Below are 20673 nucleotides of genomic sequence, written 5' to 3'. Positions count from 1 at the left end.
CCCGCCCTGCTCCCTCATCACCCACCCTGGACCTCAAAACCGCCAAGCCCCGGACCTGCCCTAGGTTCCCACTGCTAAGACCCCTTCTCCACTCAACCCCCAGAATTGCAGCCTCCAGGTCGACCCTATCATACACGCAAAAACAGGCCTGTTGCCTTCTCCTAGCCACCCATCCACATGTCTGACAACACGTTCACTTCCCCACCCATTCATCCACACACCCAACTGACCAAACGCATCTACCCACCCCGTCAACTAACCATCTCTCCAACATCCATCCATCCATCCATCCATCCATCCATCCAAATACCCACTCAAACCAAACCACCCATCCACCTCCCATCTACTCATCCATCTATCATATAACTAATGTGATCCCATTAGCCAGCTAGCCACTCTCCCAAATCCACCCACCCATCCACCCATCTGAACATCCACTCACTCACCCATCCATGTCTCATCTACCTGTCCATCCATCCACCACCCAAGTAAATACCTACTTACGCACACAACCCCACTCTTCCCTACACAGAACCTTCTACCCAGCTACCCAAATACCCATCCATCCATCAGTTGCATGTTTACTTGTCTGTCTCCTCCACTAGAGTGTAAATTCCCTGAGGACAGGAGTCCTTGTGTCTAATTCATTACTGTTTCCCCACTGCCCAGCTCAAGAGTCTCAGGACACTTGAACAAATGTTCATACAATGTGGTACATACTCAAATTCAAATATTTATTTCCTAGTACGATACTGGCCTTTTCTAGGCAGACATACCCATCCCAGCCAACCAACTACTTAACTACTCACCTACTAGTGCACAAACATCTAGCAAATGCTAATTTATTCATTTGCCTCTCATCCATCCTACCCCTCACCCATAATTCAAATGTTCGCTCAGTTATCCAACCAACACCCACAGACCTCAACTATCTCCACATCTACCTGCCCCTTCCTTCATCTGCTTCCCAGACCCATGCTCTCCCTGCCATGAGGGAGCTAGTATGGGATTAGGGGCCCTAGAAGATGCTCTCATGCCGGGCTTGGGGGTTGGTGGAGGTGGGATCTGGGCTTCATTGAGAAGTAGGTGTTGGGCCTAACAAATGATAAATACCTTTTTTTGAATACTTTAAACTACAGGTTTTGTTTTTTTTAAACTGTGTAAGGACCTTTAGATACGATTTACAGATGAGGACAATGAGGCTCTGAGAGAGTGAAGGTCTGAAGTCACACAACTGGTGAGAAGCTCTTTACGTCTCCCCCTTTGTGAGCCCTCCAATTAGGGGAGGATTGGGGAGAGCTGAATTGGGGAGGGTGCTTTCTGATTGGCAACACTTAGGGACAAAGAAACCATCAATTTTACGGAAATCAAGATTTTACTGGGCAACCTCACAGTGCCAGGCTGGTTGCCATCTACAGCTCCACTCCACACTGTAGGTCATGTAGGGCTGAGGCAGGGCCCCTAAAACAGGTATCTCTTTGCTTCCAGACCACGTGGGGTGGAGTGGGCAGCTCAGGTGGTGTCTCCGTTAACGCAGAATTCTTTGAGAGGCAGGGGCTGGCTCCTGGACCCCGACGTCCTAGGAAGATGCTGCAGGCTCTGGACGGCATCCCTCAGCTGGGCTAGAGAGCTCTCCATTTCAGCCAGGCGGCGTTCCTGGAGGGCAGCGGCAGTGGGCTCAGAGCCAGGGGAGAGTTGTAGCCCAACCCTTGCTTCCTCGCCGCCCAGACCTGCCCCAGGGTTCAGACAGGGGTTCTCACCAGAGTTTTCAGCTTGTGGGCCTCACTGCTTGGGGGGTCGCGCTCTGGATCCAAATGCGAGGTCCTGTGGAATTCGGGGGTAAGTGGGGGGAGCTCAGAAGTTGGGAAACTCCCCTCCAGCCCTTGATTGGAGAGTTAGGGATCCTGGGCGGGGCTTAGAGTTGGAGGAGGGGTCTGCCCACACCAGAGGGCGGGGCCTAGGTAAACTTGAAGAGACCATCAGAGCCTGGAACGCCTAGGACGAAAGGACCAACGAAACCTTTGGAGGCGGGGCTAGGCCCGTCCTGGGTCCTGTGGTGACCGGGATAGGGGCGTGCCCAGACTGAGAGAGCCTGGCCCAACCTGCTTGAAAGGGACTGATTGAGGGTTGGGGCCTGATGAGACGACCAGCCAGCGACTTGGGGGGCGGGCTCACCTAGGGGCGGGCAGAGCTGCCCAAGAGGTGGGTCTTAGGTGTGTTGGGACGAGGCTGGCCTAGGGGGCGTGACCGTGCCGGGCGAATTTGAGTGGGACTGATTGAGAGGCAGGACCTGAATGACAGTGGGTTCTGGGCGATCTGATTACGTCTAACGGGTCCACGTAGGGCGGAGCTGATGGAAAGGCAGGGCTCACCTTCCCCCGAGCCTGGCGTCCAGGTCTTGCAGCTGGCCGCGAAGCTGCTGCTGCTGCTCGGTCAGGGACCGGATGTGGGTGCCCAGCGACTCCACGAGGCCGGACAGCATCTTCTGTTCCTCGCGCAGGGTGGCCACCTCGCACTGCAGCTCTGCCAGCTGTAGGGGAGGGAGCCGCTGTATCCTGACCCGCCGTTCCACCCCTTCTTCTCCCGGAAGACCCCGACCTTCCTGTTCCTTGTGCTCTGCCTCCTCGCTGCCCTGCCTCCTGGGGAACATCGCTGGCTTGTACAGGGGAGGAAATCGAAGCGCAGAGAGGGTTGGACTAGGCCCGGGGTAACACAACGTAGGGCGCTCATAACTGAATCCAGACCTGCCTGGCCTCCGGTCTCGTCTCTCCCGTCCAGGCGTGGACCTAGGCTGGACCTCACCTTGCCCACGGGTCGGTGCGTGCTCAGCGCCTGGTCTGTGTCTCGCGGCTGGTCCAGCTGGCGCTGCCAGGGTACTGACGGCTTCCGAGGCAGCGAGGCCGAGGCCCCGGTCCAGGGCCGGCCGCGGGGCTTGGGGCCGGTGCGTAGGGAGCCTTTGGGTCGCGGCCGAGGTCCTGCAGAAGGGCAGCGGCGAGCCGGGCGGCCAGCCGGTACGCTCTGCGTGCGCTGCACCGGCCGGGGCAGCCGTGGGGGCCGCCGCTCCTCATCTGGCCGCTGCCGGGCCCAAGTTCCTGAGCCATGAACGCTGCGCAGGGACTGGCTCTTGGAGATGAGAGGGGTGTGCTTGGGGAGGTCCCGAGGGGGCAGGAAGCCGGGCTTCTCCCCTGCGGAAAAGCTGGGGGTGGAATGGAGGCGCTCAGACCCTTGACTGGCCCCTGAGCTGATCCCACCCCTAGTTTTGACTGGAAATGACCAGACCCATGATCTTTTTACTTCGATGTGACCCAGTCACTGATGAGGTCATATTCTGACCTCCGACTCTGCCCTGGACTCTGACACCGTGTGATCTTTCTCTGTAGCATCATTTCCAATCTGACCTTGGGCTCCACCTCTGCTCACCAGGGTATCCTCTTCCTTCCTAACTGATCCCCTCTCACCCCCAACCTCCGACTTTAAACTGTCCCTGTCTGCCTCCTGAAAGACCATGGTCCCTGACCTCTGACCCCAAACATGACTCTGCCCATACCTTTGACCCATCTGACCCTGACCTCTGCTTACAATATGAACCTGAACCTGACCTTTGATGATATACCTTCATATCTGACCACATTCTGACCCCTGATTTAACCCCATCACCAGCCTCTCACTGAAATGTGACCATCGCTGAACATGATGTCACTTTCTCTCTCGGATGCCACATGTGACCTCTCCCTGACCTCTGCCATGACCAAGTCCCACCTTGGACTTCATTCTGATCCTGTGCCTGCCCTCTGACTACACTGTGGGCCTCTCCCTGACCCCTTGGAAGAAGCCGTCTTCAGCCTCTGACCTCCATCCAACACTTTCGGACACTGACCCCAATGTGACCCCATCTCTGACCCCTGACATAATCCTGCCTTCACATAACCCTGCCTTCCCCACCGATTCCAATCTGACCCTGTGCTTGCCTTTGGCCCTGCCCCTGCTCCCACCCATCAGAACTGGACCAGACAGCAAGCAGGCAGGTTACCTGGAATAGACCTGGGCTGGGGGCGGTGGGAGACGCATTGGCACAGACACAGGTACAGGGCGGCCTTCCTCAATGGCTTGCAGGATGGTGGGCAGGGGCTCCAGGCTGTCACGGGTTGCCTGGTGGGGCATGTTAGGGAGGATGCTGAAAAGCTCTCTGGGCCAGAAGCTCCCGGCCCTCTTGCTTCCCTACCCCATGTTCTGGTCTCTAGGCTCAGGACACACCTGGTCAAGTTCAGCAAAGATGGTACAGAGCTGGGCATGCAGGACCGCCAGCTGGAGGGCCAGGTCTCTGCTGCCCTGGTAACCACTGGGTGCTGCATTCACATCCACCATGGCCACTTGGTCCAGGAAGCGTTGCATGGCAGGCCCATGATTCTCCAGGAAGCTACTCATAAAACCCATGTAGGCTTCCTTCTCACCAAACCTGGGTCGGGGTCCAACTGGGTAGGTCAGGTCAGGCATCTGCCACCCCCATGGCCGAACCATACCCCCCACCCCCAGCCTTCCAGCACCTACGGGGCTCGGTTGGCAAGGTTCTGGATGACCTTGGCAATCAACGTGAGGGTGCGGGCCGGGGCAGGTGCCGGGTGCTGTGGTGCCAGGCCAAAGAGGCTGGGTGCCAAGATGGCGGGACACAGGAGCCGCAGGAAGAGAGAGGCACACACCAGCCGGGGGCCCAGTGCCTCGGAACCTCGTGCCTTGCATGCTTCTCGCCAGCCTGAGAACACGGTGCCCAGCTCTGCTGGGAACCAGCTGGGACAGAACAGGCAATGGTCAAAGGGGGAGTGTATGGGCATAAAGTTCATGGATGATCAAATTCCTAAGGTCAGGGATTAGGAGTCACCTATGTTCTGAGTTCCAAGATTTAGAGACACCGGGGATAATGATGCTTGGGGGTCAGGATTTATGGTAGTGTTATGGTGGTGACCGCTGGAGTCAGAAATCTTGGAGTTGGGGGTACAGGTTCACATGGGGACAGCTATAACATAACTGTTATCCTGTAGCCAGATCTAGCCAGACAGAGTACATGATATGAATAGAATGGGCTCACGGGGTCACCTAGGTTCAGAAATCATGGTATTGATGTCCCACGTGACATGGGATTAGGTATACAGCTTAACCTAGAGTCAGAGATCAATAAATTGGAATCCCAGGTTTCCTGCGATCATTTGCATAGGATTTGGGGTACAGTGTCACTTAAGGCCAGGGGTCATGGGATTGAGGGCACGACATCACCTGAGATCAGAGGGCATAGGATTGAGGTCCTATATTAACGAGGGTCAGATGGCATGGAATTACGGTATGGGGTCCCCTGTGGTTAGAGGACAAGGAATTGTATCCCAGGTTACATGGCATTAGGTGGCAAAGTATTGGGGATGAGTTACCAGAGTTAGCAAATAAAACTACGGGATAACAGTTAAACTTGAATTTCAAATAATAAATAATTTTGAAATATAACTATGTCCCAAATATTGCATCACATTTAGCTGGCAACTAGCACAGTGGCTGGGAGGCAGGGGCAGGCTCAGGGGCTGGAAGCCTGGTTCTTACTCATAGGAGTGGATGATGTTCTCGAAGACCTCCTCACAGCTGCTTTGCAGTCTGGCTTGGTGCTGGGGCAGCTCTGAGGCTGGGCACTTGCTGGGGTCCACCTCACAGTCCTCAGTGGAGGCACAGATTCGCCGCAGGACCTGCCCTGCAGTCCAGCACAGCCAGACGGGGGCCAGGGCCATAACCACCAGGACCCACCAACCCAACCTCCAACTCTTCTCCATTTACTTTGGAGGCACCTAACCTCTTGGGGAGTCCCCGGTTCCCTCTAGGATCCCGGCACCTCCGAGGCATCACCCACTACCAGAATCCAGGTTACCCAGGTCCTCCCAGAAGGCTTCTACAGGCCCACCCACAACCCCAGGGTCGGGGATGTTGCTCACCCAGCGTCTCTTGGAGGTAGTCCTGTGCCACCAGCTTCATGTACTCATCGATGGCCTTAGTGGCCAATGTATTTTCCCGGAACAGCAGCGCCTCGCGGCCTCCACTACGTGCCAACTCCGCAGTTCCCAGGTCTGTCACCAATGCCTGGGCATGGGGGGGGGGGGGTTAAGGGGGGTGTCATGTTGCTTTGGTGTAGACTGAGCCAGGGGAGTCCCTGCTCTTGGTGAGTCCCTCTCATCTGGGCACAGGTCGCGCCCCTCATAGCTACAGCTCAGGCCTGGCCCTCACTGCTGGGGCACCTAACGGGTGGGAACCTCCAACCCGCAGCAGAAATTTAAGCCTTTCAGCGCCGAGGCTCAGCTCAGGCCCCGCCCTGCGCAGCTCAAGTTTAAGCCCCGCCCCTCCAGGTGCCCCACCCTTCGTAGCTGAAGCTCAGACCCCGCCCCTCAAGGTGTCCGCCCCTCAAGGTGTCCGCCCCTCAAGGTGTCCGCCCCTCAAGGTGTCCGCCCCTCGCAGGTGCCACTTGGTCTGGTCACCCAGGTTCGCCCAGTCGCTGCGACGCACCTGCGCCCGGCCAGTGGCCTGCAGCACGCGCACCATGGCAGCCGCCAACTCCTCCTTGGCCTGCGCGGACAGCTCGGGCTCCAGGGCCCCGCACAGGCGCGCGTAGTGGAAAGTGAGAAACTCCGCCAGCTCCTTGTAGCGCTCAGAAGGCAGCACGCGCAGGCGCCGTGCCCGGATGCGCGCCCGCAGCGCCGCGCCGGCGGGTGCCCCGAGCAGCGGGAACCAGCGCTCCAGGCCCGCGGCCGGCGCGCGGGGGGCGCCCAGCTCCTCCAGCGCCAGCGTCGCGCGGCCCAGCGGGGCGCTCCCCGGGCCCGCTCCGCGCAGCCGCAGCGACAGACGGTGCGCCGGCGGCAGCGCCTCGAAGTGGAAGCGCTCTGCCCAAAAGAGCGGGCCCGGACCAGCCCGCTCCCCGGTGCGCGCCAGCAGCGCGCCGTCCAGCCACAGCTCCACGCGCACTCCCGGCGCCGCCGCCGCCGTCCGGGGCAGTCCCTTCACTTCGTGCACCCACACGCTCAGCCATGTCTCTTCGCGCTCCACGTTGTCCTGCGGACCAGAGTGGTGGGAGGAGTGGGTGTTCGATGGTGGGCACCAGAGGTGAAACTCGGGCCTATGTCCCCAGGGAAATCCCTGGGTCCCTGGGGAAGAGAGTGGGGCCACAGGGGTCCCAAGGGGACCATGCGGAAGCCCTTTAGCTGCTCTGAGATCCCGCGGGAGAACCGGGGATGTTGCGCGCGGAAGAGCAGCTGCGGTGGGAAGATTTGGCGGCTACCTCGACGGCGGGACTTTGGGAGCAAATTGAAAAGAAGGGCCCCGGCCCGTGTGCAAGGGGCTGGTACGAGATGAGGAGGGGCTGAGAGCGGTTGCACAGGTGCGGGCGGGCAAAAGCGTGGAAGGGGTGGGGCCTGGACCTTCCGCAGTGCTGACCTGGCTGGGCTGGAAGTGGCGACGAAGGTCCTCGATCCAGCGGTCTCTCTCAGCAGCCGAGCGACAAGAGAAGCAGCGGCTCCCGCCTACCCAGGTTACCTGTTGAGGAAGCGGATTCCAGGTCGCGGTGGAGACCAAGCGTGAAGCCCAAGGATTGGGATGAGGTGAAGAGTTGCCCACATTTACCTGGAAGCAGTGGGGCTCATCCAGGAGGCTGGGGTGCAATGGCCAAACCCGCACATTCTGCTGGGCACCCAGGTCCAGTTCAGAGAGTGTGGCCAGCGATTCCCGAGAGCCCAGATCACTGGGGGGTCTGGAGAGGGTGGTGGGGGAAGGAGTGTCATGTCTATCTTCTCCCCTCATCACCCCCTACAGCCTGAAGGGTGGAGGGAGGCCAGGATGGACTTGAACCTAAATTGGACTTGAGTCCATCACTTTTAGGATCAACCCAGCTTCTCATGGTGGCCTGAATGACCTTGTATAGTGTAGCCCTTGTCACCACAGCCTTCGTTTCCCTTCACTTAATCCTTCGTTGTCTGGAATCAGGTCACACTGGACTTATCTTTGTGTCTTCATCCGACCTCTTGGCCTTTTCACATGCTGTTCCCTCTGTCTGGAATGCTGTCCCCGCCCTTCTTGGCCTAGTTAATTCCCACCCATTATTCAGACCTCAGCTCAGTTTCCTCCCCTGACACTCTCAGACCAGGATTTTGATTTAGTTCCTGTTTTAGGGTTACTGTGCCAGACCCTGCTCCCACTCTTCCATGGGGGGTTGGCTCCATGCTGCGATCTTTCCGTGGCCCTAGTATGGCCCAGCACAGGGCAGGACATAGAGGGCATGTGGTGAAAGTCAGAGTGAAAGGCAGGAGGGGGGGGGCAATGCTGAATCCCAGCCCCCCAGCCCCTCAGAGACTCTTACCCATCCCGAGAGGCACTGGCTCCCAGCTCTGACCTGGCCTTCTTCTTTTCTTTCAGCCGTTTGAGCAACCCCTACGGGGAGAGGGGTGTCAGCTGAGCAGAACCCTGTGCTCCCACTTCAGCTCCTTCTCCCTCAGGGTGTCCTGGAGGATCTGCTATTCTTGGAGGACCACAAACTCAGGCTGTATTAGCAAGAATAATAAAGGCCACCACTAGCTCCCATGTTAAAAGCACCAATTGTTTGCTTTCCTGCATCCTCTATCGATGTCTCACAAACAGCCCAGAGAGGGAGGTCTTCCCATTAGCTCTATTTGACAGAGACCCTGAGGCCCAGAGAGGTTCAGTGATCCGCCCCAAATCACCCAGTAAGAGTCCCCTTTCACCTCTGAGGGTCTGGAAGTATTTGCTCTCCCCACCTCCCCATCCCCCAGTGGATGCCTCACCCGGACGTTGTGGACCTGGTTGGAGCCAGCAGCCTCCGGCTCAGTCCTTCCAGAGACTCGGTCTATGGTGTTCGGGGATGGAAGGTTGGGAGATGGGGTCATCTTGGATTCTGACCCACCCTGACACGCTCCCAAATGGCCCAGCCCTCCTCACGTCTCACACTTACTTACCTGCCTCCCTGAGGGTCCCCATGGCCACCTGGATGCTGCTCTCAGAGCTGGCGCTCCCCATCCTGGACTGGCGAGGACCCTGTTCCTCCGTGGGAGTGGGTAGTCAGAAAGGGAAGGCAGGCAGGCAGGTGGAGGGAGAGGCAGACGCTTCCCATTATCCCATTCCTTCCCCTCCTTCCTTCCTCTTACCCACAGGCCCTCTCTCACCTCTTCCTCACCCCCAAGCAGCACCAGCCTCCCATCGAGCAGAGTGAAGGCTTCGATGTTCCAGACAGGCACATCGGGTGGGGGCGCCTCAGGGATCTGTGGGGTTGGGGGCTCCGGCTCGGGCACGGGCTCTGGGTGGAGGAAGAGGTGCTGGGGTACTGGGACTTCTTCCTGAACCTCAGACCCCCCTTTTCACTCACCAGAGCTCAACAGGGCTCCCTCCTAATTGCCTCCTCTTCCCCTTACTCCCCCAAGGCAGCCAAGTCAGGTAGTTGTTGAGCAAAACTCTCTGGACCTTGTCTCCACTGGCGTTGGGCAGACTCAGCAGCCCACCTACTATGTGACCTGTACCGTGCTCACTGCTCCACACGCCTCCTCTCATTTAGTCCCCCAAAGCCATTAAAAGGGCTATTATAAGCCCCATTTTACCAAGAAGGAAACTAAAGCCTAGAGAGATGAAATGACTTGCCCAGGTTCACACAGCTTGTGAGTGACTGAGCTGGACCTCAGACATAAGCATCCTTCTCTCTCTCTCTCTCTCTCTCTCTCTCTCTCTCTCTCTCTTTTTAATATATTTTATTGACTTTTTACAGAGAGGAAGGGAGAGGGATAGAGAGTTAGAAACATCAATGAGAGAGAAACATCGACCAGCTGCCTCCTGCACACCCCCCACCGGGGATGTGCCCGCAACCAAGGTACATGCCCTTGACTGGAATCGAACTCGGGACCCTTCAGTCCGCAGGCCGATGCTCTAGTCACTGAGCCAAACCGGTCAGGGCAAGCATCCTTCTCTTAACCAAGACAGGGGTTGTATCAGCAAGAATAACAAAGGTCCAAGAAGTTAAACAACAGGACAGCAGCCTTGGTTCCTTACATCAATAACTAGTCTAAGGTGGACTACATTCAAAGTTTGAGAAAGGAATAGAAAAAGGCCAGGGTAGGGGGTGGTGGTTGTGCAACAGGCCAGGGAAGGCCTCCAGAGAGAGTAAGTTTGTGCTAGGACTTGAACAGCAGGTTGGATTTTGACAGAGATGAAGGGGATGGTGGCAGGAACAGCTTGATCAAAGGCTGAGAGATGGCAAGGCCCAGGGACACAAAGGGAAGGGCAAAAAAATAAAAAATAAAAACGGAGGGCTCAGAGGCTAGAAGAGAAGGTCCAGGAAGAGATTGGTTCAGGACCTTGGGTGCCAGTTAGAGGTTTTATCCTGGGGGGAGTGAGGAGCCATGGGCATCCTCACATGCTCAAAGATGAGGCCTGCTTGTTAGAGAGCTCTCTCTGGATACGATGGAGTGGGCAATACCTAATACCCTGGAAGGGGGTTGAAGGGATGCTTTTGCCAAATGAGACTATGAATGGTGAGCATTAACTGAGCTTCCAGGAATAGGAAAGCTGAACCAACCCTCCCAGATGACCCATCTGTCCTAGTGTTTTACCACTAGGGGGAGAAATAACTCCCATGTTAATGGACCACTTAAAATATGCTGGACACTGGGCTGGTGCTTCATGCTCTAGACCTCCAATCCTCATGATACCCTTCTAGATCCCTCTGTGCGACACTGAGCCCTATCTGTCATTTTCTTGTTTATACTCGCTACTGTCTTTCGTGCCCACGACACTGAGTCTCATGGGGCAGCCAGTGACATCTCTTTTAGTCACCGCTGTTTTTCTCAGTGCCTAAATCAGGGCCTGGCACATAGTCAATGCTCAACAGGCCTCTGTTTCAATGAATGAATAAATGAAGGAAGGAAATCATATACCCTTCAAGGTAGGGATCATGATTCCCACTTCATTGACGGGGAAGCTGAGGCCCAAGGAGGTGAAGAAACTAAAACATGGCTGGAGGGCAGGAGAGCAGGGGGAGGCTGAGATTCACCTCCAGGCAGGAGAGGATGAGAGTGGGCCAGTGGATGTAACAAGAGGCCAGTAGGGGCCAAAGGGCCATTTGGCATCTGGATAGTGCTATCATCAGTCTATTCATTCCCTGTGTCTTCCCCAAGCTGGACCCCCTTGCCCACAGCTCCTTGGCCACACCCCACACCCCCAGGCCCTGGGTAAGGGGGAAAGAGGGAAGAGGGCAGCTGGGCCCCAGCCACTTCCTGTTGGGCTTCTGCACTCCCCACAACTTCCTGTGTCTGTATGGCTGATGCTCTGGAGGCAGACAAAACCCAAGCATCCGGTCTCCCAGCCCAGCCCCAGCTCTGAATGAGGGAGCCATGTACCTGAGGCTTCTGGCTCCGGCTCTGCCTCCAGTGATGGGCTCTTATGCCTCCTCCAGAGGGTCTTGGATAATCTGAGGTGGTTCCTGCGAGACTCCTTGGGGGGCGCAGAGCTGACACGACGGAACAGCGAGCGACGGGCAGGTTGGCTGCTGACCATGGGCTCCTGGTGGCTCAGTGCCCTCCCCCAGCTGGCAAGGCGGCCCCAGTGGAACCCTCCAGCTCCCTTCTCTCCACCGCCTCCTGTGTGCCAGCGATAGGAGGTTAGCGGAGTTTGGGCTGCATGCTGGGTTTTGGAGGACTGGCTTCTTGCTAGTGGGTCCATGGTGGGGATTCTCCTGGGGAACAAGAGGGTGACAGTTCTGTCTCGTGTCTACCCACATGCTGCCTTCATCTCGGCCCCCTCCCCACTCTCAGCCCTGCCCCCAGAAAATCCCCTTGGGGGCCACACGCACTCCCTCTCTTACCTTGATTTCCTGATCAGCCCGAGAGGCAACAGCCGTCTGCACACTGCCTGGCTTCCTCCTGCTGAATGCTACTCCACGTGACCCTGTCTGTCCCACCCCACCCCACGGCCAGGTTGGGAGGGCACAGTGTGGGCAGGATGCAGGAGGGGAGGAGGTGCCAGAGCAGGAACCCAAATCTCTCACTGACCAGAGGAGGCTGCATATGCCCCTCTCTGAGCCTCAGTGGCCTTCTTTGCAAGATGGGCACCTGTTGTCCAAGTGCTGGGGAGAACATCGAGCCCCTGGAACTGCCTGTCATCCACTGCTGGTTAGAGCGTAGACCAATTCATTCAAGTTGGAAAACTGTTTGGTTGACAAACATTGACTGTACAGCTTTCCTCTGACCCAGCAGTTCATCCAATAGACTATTCGTAATAGCCCCAAACTGACAACAACCCAAGTGTCCATATACCCTAGAATGAGCAAATTGTGGTCTGTTCCCACAGTGGAATACCGTGCAGCAATAAGAATGAACAAACTACTGAATGATTGAACTCAGATGAATTACAAGCAATGCTAAGCAAAAAAATATAAATAAATAAAAAGAAAAAAAGAGAAAACTATACAGTGTATTGTTCCATTTATATAAAGCTCCAAAGCAGACAAAACTATGTCCAATAAGTCAGGATGTCAGTTTCCTTTGGAGGGGCTAGAGAAAGGGGGTATGAGAGGCTTTGGGAACTGATATCGTTTTTATGGCTTTTAAAATTGAGGTGAAAGTCACATAACATAAATTTTATAGGTCTATTTCTTATTTTTAATTCTCACTTAAGGACATCCTTAGACAGAGGAAGGAAGAGCGAGGGAGGGAGAGAGAGAGAGAGAAAAAAACATCAATGCGAGAGAGAAATATCAGTCGGCTGCCTTCCGCATGTTCCCCGACCAGGGATTGAACCCACAACCCAGGCATGTGCCCTGAACTGCAATCGAACTGACAACCCTTCAGTGCTCAGGATGACACTGAGCCACTTGGGCCCAGCAAACATGTCTATATCTTGAGCTGGGTGTTGGTTATATGAATGTGTTGGGCTGTGAAAACCACTGATGCACTTTTCTAATAAATGTTTTCTTGAAAAAAGAGATGGGCAAATACCGTTGTAAGAAATAAATGAGTCAACATGAGAGTCAGTAGAATCGGGCCCAGGGGTGTCTTTCAGTACCAGCTGGTCCTTCTCTAGCTATGTGACCTCAGGCAAGTCACTTCCTCTCTCTGAGCCTTGGTTTCCATATTTGTACGACACAATGATAATATCAGTTTCAGAAGCTTTATAATAAGAGCCTTCTTTTAGTTAAAAAAATGTTTCCTGAGTGCCTACTACGTGCTAGGTGCTGGAGAAGCCATGGGGGAGCTACACCAACACGATTCCTGATCTCCCAGAGCTCACAGTTTAGTGAGGGAAACAGATCCTGAACAGAAATGCCAGACATTTCTACCTGGTGAGGAGGACTTGGAAGAACATAGACAGACTGAAGTAGAGAGGCTGAGCAGAAGGAATGCTCTCTGAACCGGAAAAATCCAGGAAGGCCTCCCCGAGGAGGTGACATTTGCAACCTGAAGCATGAGAAGGAGCTGGCCATGGGAAGAGCAGGCTAGGGAGAAGGAACAGTTTGTAAAAAGGCAAGGGAGACTGGAATCCAGGGGGTGGGGTGGGTAGGATCACCTCGATGGATGTGTGGCCTGTGCAGTCACTCCAGGAGCCCACACGCAGAAGAGCTCCACACTATATTTGATTTAATGCTCTGCTATCATTGTCTTGAAGTTCTTGCTTTTTGAACAATAGGCCCTGCATTTTCATTTGTACTGGGCCTCGCAAATTCTATAACCTAGTGGTTCTCAACCTGTGGGTGGCGAACCCTTTGGGGGTCAAATGACCCTTTCACAGGGGTCACCTAAGACCATCGGAAAACACATATGTAATTACGTATTGTTTTTGTGATTAATCATTATGCTTTAATTATGTTCAATTTGTAACAATGAAATTGGGGGTCACCACAGCATGAGGAACTGCATTAAAGGGTCGCGGCATTAGGAAGGTTGAGAACCACTGCTCTAACCTGTCCTGAGAAGGAGGGTGTTCAGGCAGGTGCACACCCCTTAGATATGCCCACCTTATTCATACTGTGTCAGGCTACTCACCACACACACACACACACACACACACACACACACACACACACACACGGAGTCTCCCTGAGTTCTGCTGCATCCCTGAGTGTTTACCACCTCATTGCATACTGGCTCCGCTCCCAACTCCCTGCAATTTTTGCTGGAGGACTTTCTCTGACAGATGGAGCCCATGCAACAAGCAGCCCCAAAGTGCCGGAGAATTAGCACTTCCCTGAGAGAAGCCCTTAGCCAATGATTGTGGGAGTTGGAGGATCAACAGTCCCCTCACTTCTTGGGTGGGAAAACTTTGAGATACGTATCCTATGCTGTCCTCCAGAAGTCCCTTGTGGGACTGAACTCCATGTGCCCCAGTGCCACCTTGCTTGGTGAAGCACCCTTTCTGGGCTTCCTTTTCCCACCTCTCTTCCTTGTTCCCCAGTGATCTGTCCTGGGATCGCCTCCCATGCTACTTGCACTGGAACTTTTATCTCAGGCTCTGATTCTGGGCAAACACGGATGATGCATAGACACAGGCTTTCTTCACACGGTCTCTTTATTGCAGGTCTGTGGCCGGCATGGTCACTAGAGGCGGCTTCCTCTTGGATCTCCTGGAGGTGCTCTTGGCAGTCCTTGGCTTTACATTCTAGAAAAGGCAGGAGACTGTGAGGCTTGGGGGTGGGGTGAGGCTGGGTCTCCTCTGCTCCTGGTGGGAGCCTGAGGAAGAGGACAAAGTGAGGGGATGGGTACACACGGACGGCAGGCCAGCTTCATGAAATAGAACGGGAGTGTGCAGGTAGCACGAGATTGTGCAGGTGTGTGAGTAGAGGTGAGTGTTGATCGAGGGGCTGGGGCCAAGGTTGTGCTGTTTGGGCCTAGATGGCTGCAGCATCAAAGGTCAGGGAGGCTGGGGCGGAGCAAGCATCCTTAGGGCTGAGGGTGTCTGGGCAGAAGACTGCAACACACAGTTAGGAGCTGGACAGAGATGTGCAGGCAAAGCGGTTTTTGGTAGAGGGACACCACTTAGGTTACTGTTGGGTAGGGGGCTGGTGTGAGGCCAAGGTTAGGTGGGCTGGGATGAGGTTGTGCAGGCAGCAGCGATGTGACTCGGGTACAGGTGATGCGGTTGTGTGGGCAGAGGGGCTGCTGCAGGAATCAGGGCCCATGCCCTGGTTGTGAGTGCAGATGTATTGGAGGCTGGGCAAACAACAAGCTGGCTGGGTCAGGGGCTAGGCTAAGGTTGTGCAAGCAGAGGACAGGGGACAGCAAATGTTGTGAGCAGAACAACTTAAAGGCTGGGACTAGGTTGCCCGAATAGAAGGGCTGCAAGGGAGACCAGGGGCCTGGCTGAAGCTGTGTGAGTGTAGGGGTTACAGGAAAGAGAGGGGCCTGCTGAGGTTGGGCAGATAGGCAAGGGTCAGGGGCTGAGCTTGTGTCACATGGGGGGCAGGCCCAGGTCATGCGGACGTCGGACGTCGCAGACTCACCACGTCGAAGTGCGGCCAGCTGCGCAGCTGGTGGAAGAGCGCGTCGCCAGGGCACTCGGTACGCACGAGCTGGCGGTGGCCGAGCAGCGTGTAGTCCGGCCGCAGGAAGCCAGCGCGCACCGCGCACCTGGGAAGCGTGTCGCGCACCGTGCGCAGCGCGGCCTCGGCAGGCAGCTCCGCGGTGTAGTTGCCCACGAAGGCCACGCCGAAGCCGCGGCTATTGTGGCCTAGAGTGTGCGCGCCTACCCGGTGCCAGCCTCGGCCCTCGTACACGTAGCCGTCTGAGCCCACCACGAAACTGCGGAGAGGGGGGCAGGCACCGCGCGGCGTCAGGGTTGCCCTGCCCCATATCTATGCCAAGTCCTGCCTGGTCGCCCTATGCCTGGCCCAGCAACGTCCCACTCCTCCACCAAAAGTCACTGCAGAAACCCTCCCGTTACTCTGGCATTGGCCACGCCCCTTTCTCAATTCACAGCGCTTTCTGTCTTAGGCTCAACCCCATCACTATTCCGCCCCTGTCCCAGCCTTAGCCTTTGTCACTGGTCCTGCCCCTCTCCCAGGTGCCGCCTCCTCCCCTTATCTTACGCCGGACCCAAGGGTCCCATAGTTGGTCCCACTGTAAAGGCCCCGCCCTCGTCTAGGCCCCGCCCCTCTCCACCTTGGCTCCACCCGCCCCGCTCTTCCGTTTCTCCAGGTTTGCTCCGGTCCCACCCGCCCCCCCGCGTTAGGCTCCGCCCACCCAGGCTCTGCGCCCAGTAACCGGCTTCGCCCCCTCCCAGACCCCGCCTACCTGTAGCCGAGGTCGTCCCAGCCGCGCGTATCCTGGTGAAAGCGCTGCATGGAGCGCATGTTGGCCGCGCAGCGCTCGAAGGTGGTGCAGGGAAGCGCGGGCTGGTATGTGTGATGCACGTACAAGGACCCGAGCGGCAGCCGTAGCGGCGTCGGGCGGCCCCGGTACGGAGCCGCACTCCAGCGGCAGCGGGGGTGGATGGCCGGGCACCCTGTGGAGAAGGGCGTCCAGGGCTGGGGTGAGCCACCGTTCCTCTTTCTGCCGCCTGTACCTCCATTAGAGCGCACCTAGGGGCCATTTCCCCAGCCTCCCTTTGGGATCTAACCACGAATCCAATAGCATCTCAGTTCTATTGGAATATTGGCTATGCCTCCCGCCCGCTTCGGGATAAACCCCAAGAATTGTAGTTCAGACTCCAAGGATCTTTTCAACCCAGGATCTTTACAACACTGTCAGCAGCTGGCCCTGCTCTGAGCCCTAGGAGAGACAGCCACCCTGAGAGCCACACTGAGAAAAGAGGAACGTTGGCCCGCATTTATTATGCTCTAGTTGTGTGCTACTTGCTTTACATGCTTCATCTTTCTCAAACCATCCAGCAAATCCAAGAGGTAGGAGATTTACCCTGCTTCACGCAAGAAAGTGGGGTTCAGAGAAGTGAAGCAGCTCACCTAGCTGCATAGGCTGAACTTCCATCGCAATCTCCGTGCCTTTGCATGTGCTGAGCCCATCTCCGGCAATGCCTTCTTTCTCACTTCTTTTTGGAGTGTGTGTGTGTGTGGGGGGGGGGGGAGGGGTGTCAGACAAACTCCTATTGATCCTTCAAGACCCGAATCTAGCCCTTCCTCACCTGTACAGCTGCCCTGGCTCCCCAGCCAGAGCCCTACTGCTCCCTCTGGAACCCCTAGTCCTGGATCCCCCTGACCTCATGGGACTGAGAGTGTCTGTCTCGGAGAGGGAGGGTCACAGGGGTTGGGGGCCCTTCTCACCCAGGAAGGCCTCAGTGAACTCCTTGGCAGCACGGGTGGCCGCCTGCGCCAGCTCTTTTTGGCTCAAGCCCTGCAGCTGAGGGTGTGCTGGCTCCAGCCTCTGTAGCAGGATGAGGGCGCCCCACACCTGCTGGGTCAGGGCAGGGGCTGAAGTCAGAGCAGCTCCGTTCTGCCGTCGGAAGTTGCTGCGAAGTCCCGGATCTCCGGCCACCCCAGCTCCATAGTACTGGCTCAGGAGGTGGTGGAGGGGTGGCCGGGGCTCAGGGGCCCGACTCAGGTAGTCCCCGAGGAGGGCCCCATCCAGAGCACCGTTGAGGAAGGCTGTGGTAACCGGTGATGCCTCAGGGTCCAGGAGTGTGAAGTTCCTGGGGACAGAGTTCTGGTCCCAGCAGCCCTCAGCTCCCAGGCCTGGGTGGCTCTGGGTTTGGGGGTTCTGGAGGAAGGCCAGGCCCAGGTCTCTGGCCAAGGTGACCACCAGGAGGCTGTCCACAGTGGTCGGAGACTTTGCTTTGGCATCTGGCGAGGAGGTTTGGTCATCTGCAGAGGTGACTCTGTCATCTTTAAAGATGGCTCCTACATTGAGATCTGTGGTTCCAGCATTTGGAGACATAGCCCTGACATCTGCAGAGCTGACATCTGGAGAGACATCCCTGAGTCCTGGGGAGGTGGCTCTTGCATCAGAAACCTCAGCTCCCACATCTGGAAAGGTGTCTCCGGCACCCAGAGGGGTGGCTGTGCTGCCCAAGGGCAAGTCTATGACCCTGTGGCCCTGCAGCCCTGCTTCCAGCCCTGCCAGAAGAGGCTCCACAGCCACCGTGGAGCCATCGGGGGTCAGTACCACCCCGAATTCCCGCCCACCCCGCACATGATGTCGGGCCACCTCCTCCATCAGGCCTTGCAGATCTGGGCTCAGTGCAGAAGGATCCAACTTGGTGACTCTGAGACTTCGTTCCTTTAGCAGGAAGTGATGGAGGGGATCGTGGGGATCAGAGTCCCAGGCTGACAGGTGCCACACAGAGACAGTGTGGTTGGCCTCCGTGACCAGCACTTTCTGCTCCAGCTCAGCCACAGCCTGGATGACAGAGTCCATGAGGAGGGGCAGGGATGCTGTAGAAAGAGGGATGGCATTAACCCCGTGGCCCAGCACCCCCGGTTCCTGAGCCTCCCTCTGCGCCTTCCACATCTTCTCAATGCCCTCTCCTCCCTCTCTCTCCCTCTCTCTCTTTCTCCCTCCTCCCCTCTGACTACCCTGTGATGCCCCAACACCATCCTCATGTAAATGATGAAACGGAGGCACAGACAACAGGTTAAGGAGCTTAGACAATCTGTGAGCACTGGGGAGCCATGGCAGGTTCATGAGCAGGAGCGAGATGCAGCCAGGCTGGCCTTCTAAGATTGCTCCTTGGGCTGCCTGTGGAGAATGAATGTTCAGGAGGCTAGAGTAGAGAAGGGGAAACAGTATGGAGGTGAGCAATAGGGATTGCTAAAGCTAAGTGATGGCTGTGTGATGGCCAATAGTGGGCAGAGTCCCCAGGTAGTTTGAGGGAAAGACGGACAGTTTTTGTGTTTTGGGTTGGACTTTGGGGAATTTTATAGGGTGAGGTGTCTGGAGGATGCTCAGGGGAGGAGAGGATGGGCCTTGTGAGGGACATGTCAGCAGCTGAACCTGGAACCTAAAAGTACTAGGCTCAGGGCTGGGGTGGGTCGTTGAATAACAGCTAACATTTATCAAACATTTATTTTGTGCTAGGCGCCATTCTAGGTAATGCACATAACAACACATTTAATCTTCACAATGACTCCATGAGCCCCGAGGGGTTAAATGACCTGCCCAAGGTCACACAGACAGGAAGTGGCAGAAGCAGGACTTTTAACCCAGGAATTCTGATTCTTCTCCAGACAGTCCACACTATAATCCCTCTGTTCTTCTCGCTGCCTAAAATGCCCTTTCTTGCCTCTCCCCAAGTAAAAGTCTCCTTCCTGTCCTAAATCTGTGTCTCCTCCTCTGGGAAGCCTTCCTGATTTTTGTTCTTCTGGTCCCAATCTTTCCCCCAACCCCTGCCTTGACCCTGTAGGGCTGGGAGAATCTGTGTCCCCAGACTGGAGGTTCCTCGAGACTGGGGTCTCCTGAGGATTCCAGTCTTACCCTGTAGAGGGCTGGACACAGAGGGGATAGCAGTACACTTCTGCAGAATTGATTGTCCTTGCCGCAGGCCTCTCCCTTCTGACCTACCTGTCCCTGGTTCCGGACATAGCAACAAGCCAAGCAGGATCCAGAGGATACCCTGGACTACCGTTGTGGGGTTCCAGCTTCTGGGGGGCATATCCGGTTGACCTCAGCAGAGACCTCAGCGGAGCTAGAAAGAGACAGGCATGGAGAACTGAGTGGTGCCTTTGGCCACTGTCAAAGTCCAGAGGTGAATGACATAGTTGCCTCTTCCAGAGCTGGGGGCGGGAGGCAGGGGGAGCGTGGGGACAGTGCCCCAAGTCAAGGACATCAGGGGCTCCCCCATCCTATCCTTTCCCTCCCAGAGGGAGGTCAAGGCTCAGTAAGCCAGGAGGCATCTGGAGGCCGGGCAGTTCAGACTCCAACAAACTGCCCATCCAGCAAGCCCTACCCCTTCCTTTCCTGATCATTCCGCAGCTGCAGCTGCTGCCGGCCACCACAGGGGGCTCTCAGGTGCCAGCCCAACTGGTAGGACTGGCTGTGCTGGGGGAGGGGAGAGAAGGACACACCTGAAGTTGGCACTGCCTCCTGTCTTTGCTGCCAGCACTTTAGGCTCAGGCAGAGAATGGGTACAAGGGCTGGGGAGTATTTTTGCCAAGGCCACTGTGAGCCCAGGGGACTAGGAGATGTCTTCTCTCATCCAGTTCCAGCTCCAGATCCCCGGCCACTAGGTGCAGCTGGAAGCAGGGGTTGGGTCTGGGCCTTCTGGACCCTGACTTTGTCCGAGGAGCTGGTTTCTTGGCTCACCTGCGCTGACAGTGAGGGGTCCCTCTTCTCCTGGGGCTGTGTCTGAGTCCTGCTGAAGTGAGACTGCCTCCCCTTTATTTGTGCTGCAGGTGGGATGGGCTCAATGTGACTGGGGCTGCTGCTGTGTAAATTGCTTCACCGTGGGCCTCCCACCTCGAAACTCGCCTGGGAATGCCCAGGCTGAGCCCGGCTTGGGGTTTCCCAGGGTGTGGCCTGCTCAGATATCCAGCGTCCTCCTTCTGGGGACTCAGCATCACCCTGGGTACACAAAGCGGGGTACACCGTGGGAGCTCGGGAGGAAGGTCCTAGGGAAGGGAGTGAACGGGGGCCACTCCCCAGGGAAATCTCCTCCTCCGAGGATTTTGGGACGGGCCTCTGCCTGGTAGAACCGAGGGCAGGAAGTGGTCTGTGTGTC

The 20673-nt window shown here is 56.4% G+C and overlaps 2 protein-coding genes across 2 annotated transcripts; both read right to left on the bottom strand.

The window, feature by feature from the left end:
• Positions 1–715: 715 nt before the first annotated feature.
• Positions 716–11736, bottom strand: RASAL3 (RAS protein activator like 3; the record flags this gene model as incomplete). Its single annotated transcript, XM_081091325.1, has 17 exons — positions 716–1656; positions 1761–1824; positions 2373–2530; positions 2803–3196; positions 4031–4149; positions 4255–4456; positions 4549–4785; positions 5584–5728; positions 5967–6111; positions 6532–7074; positions 7456–7554; positions 7642–7768; positions 8408–8445; positions 8817–8878; positions 8988–9066; positions 9195–9352; positions 11415–11736. 17 exons carry the CDS (start codon positions 11734–11736, stop codon positions 1513–1515), a joined length of 3036 nt encoding a protein of 1011 aa, XP_080947451.1. The 3' UTR covers positions 716–1512.
• A 2841-nt stretch (positions 11737–14577) lies between these two features.
• Positions 14578–19627, bottom strand: PGLYRP2 (peptidoglycan recognition protein 2; the record flags this gene model as incomplete). Its single annotated transcript, XM_081091412.1, has 5 exons — positions 19518–19627; positions 17285–18391; positions 16299–16509; positions 15509–15806; positions 14578–14667 (listed from the first exon to the last, which is right to left on the bottom strand). Exons 1-5 carry the CDS (start codon positions 19606–19608, stop codon positions 14578–14580), a joined length of 1797 nt encoding a protein of 598 aa, XP_080947538.1. The 5' UTR covers positions 19609–19627.
• Positions 19628–20673: the final 1046 nt, after the last annotated feature.

This window comes from Myotis nattereri, assembly GCF_964212035.1.
Source record: "Myotis nattereri genome assembly, chromosome: 5".
Lineage (NCBI taxonomy): Eukaryota > Metazoa > Chordata > Mammalia > Chiroptera > Vespertilionidae > Myotis > Myotis nattereri.
This window is presented reverse-complemented; position numbering and strand designations above follow the sequence as displayed.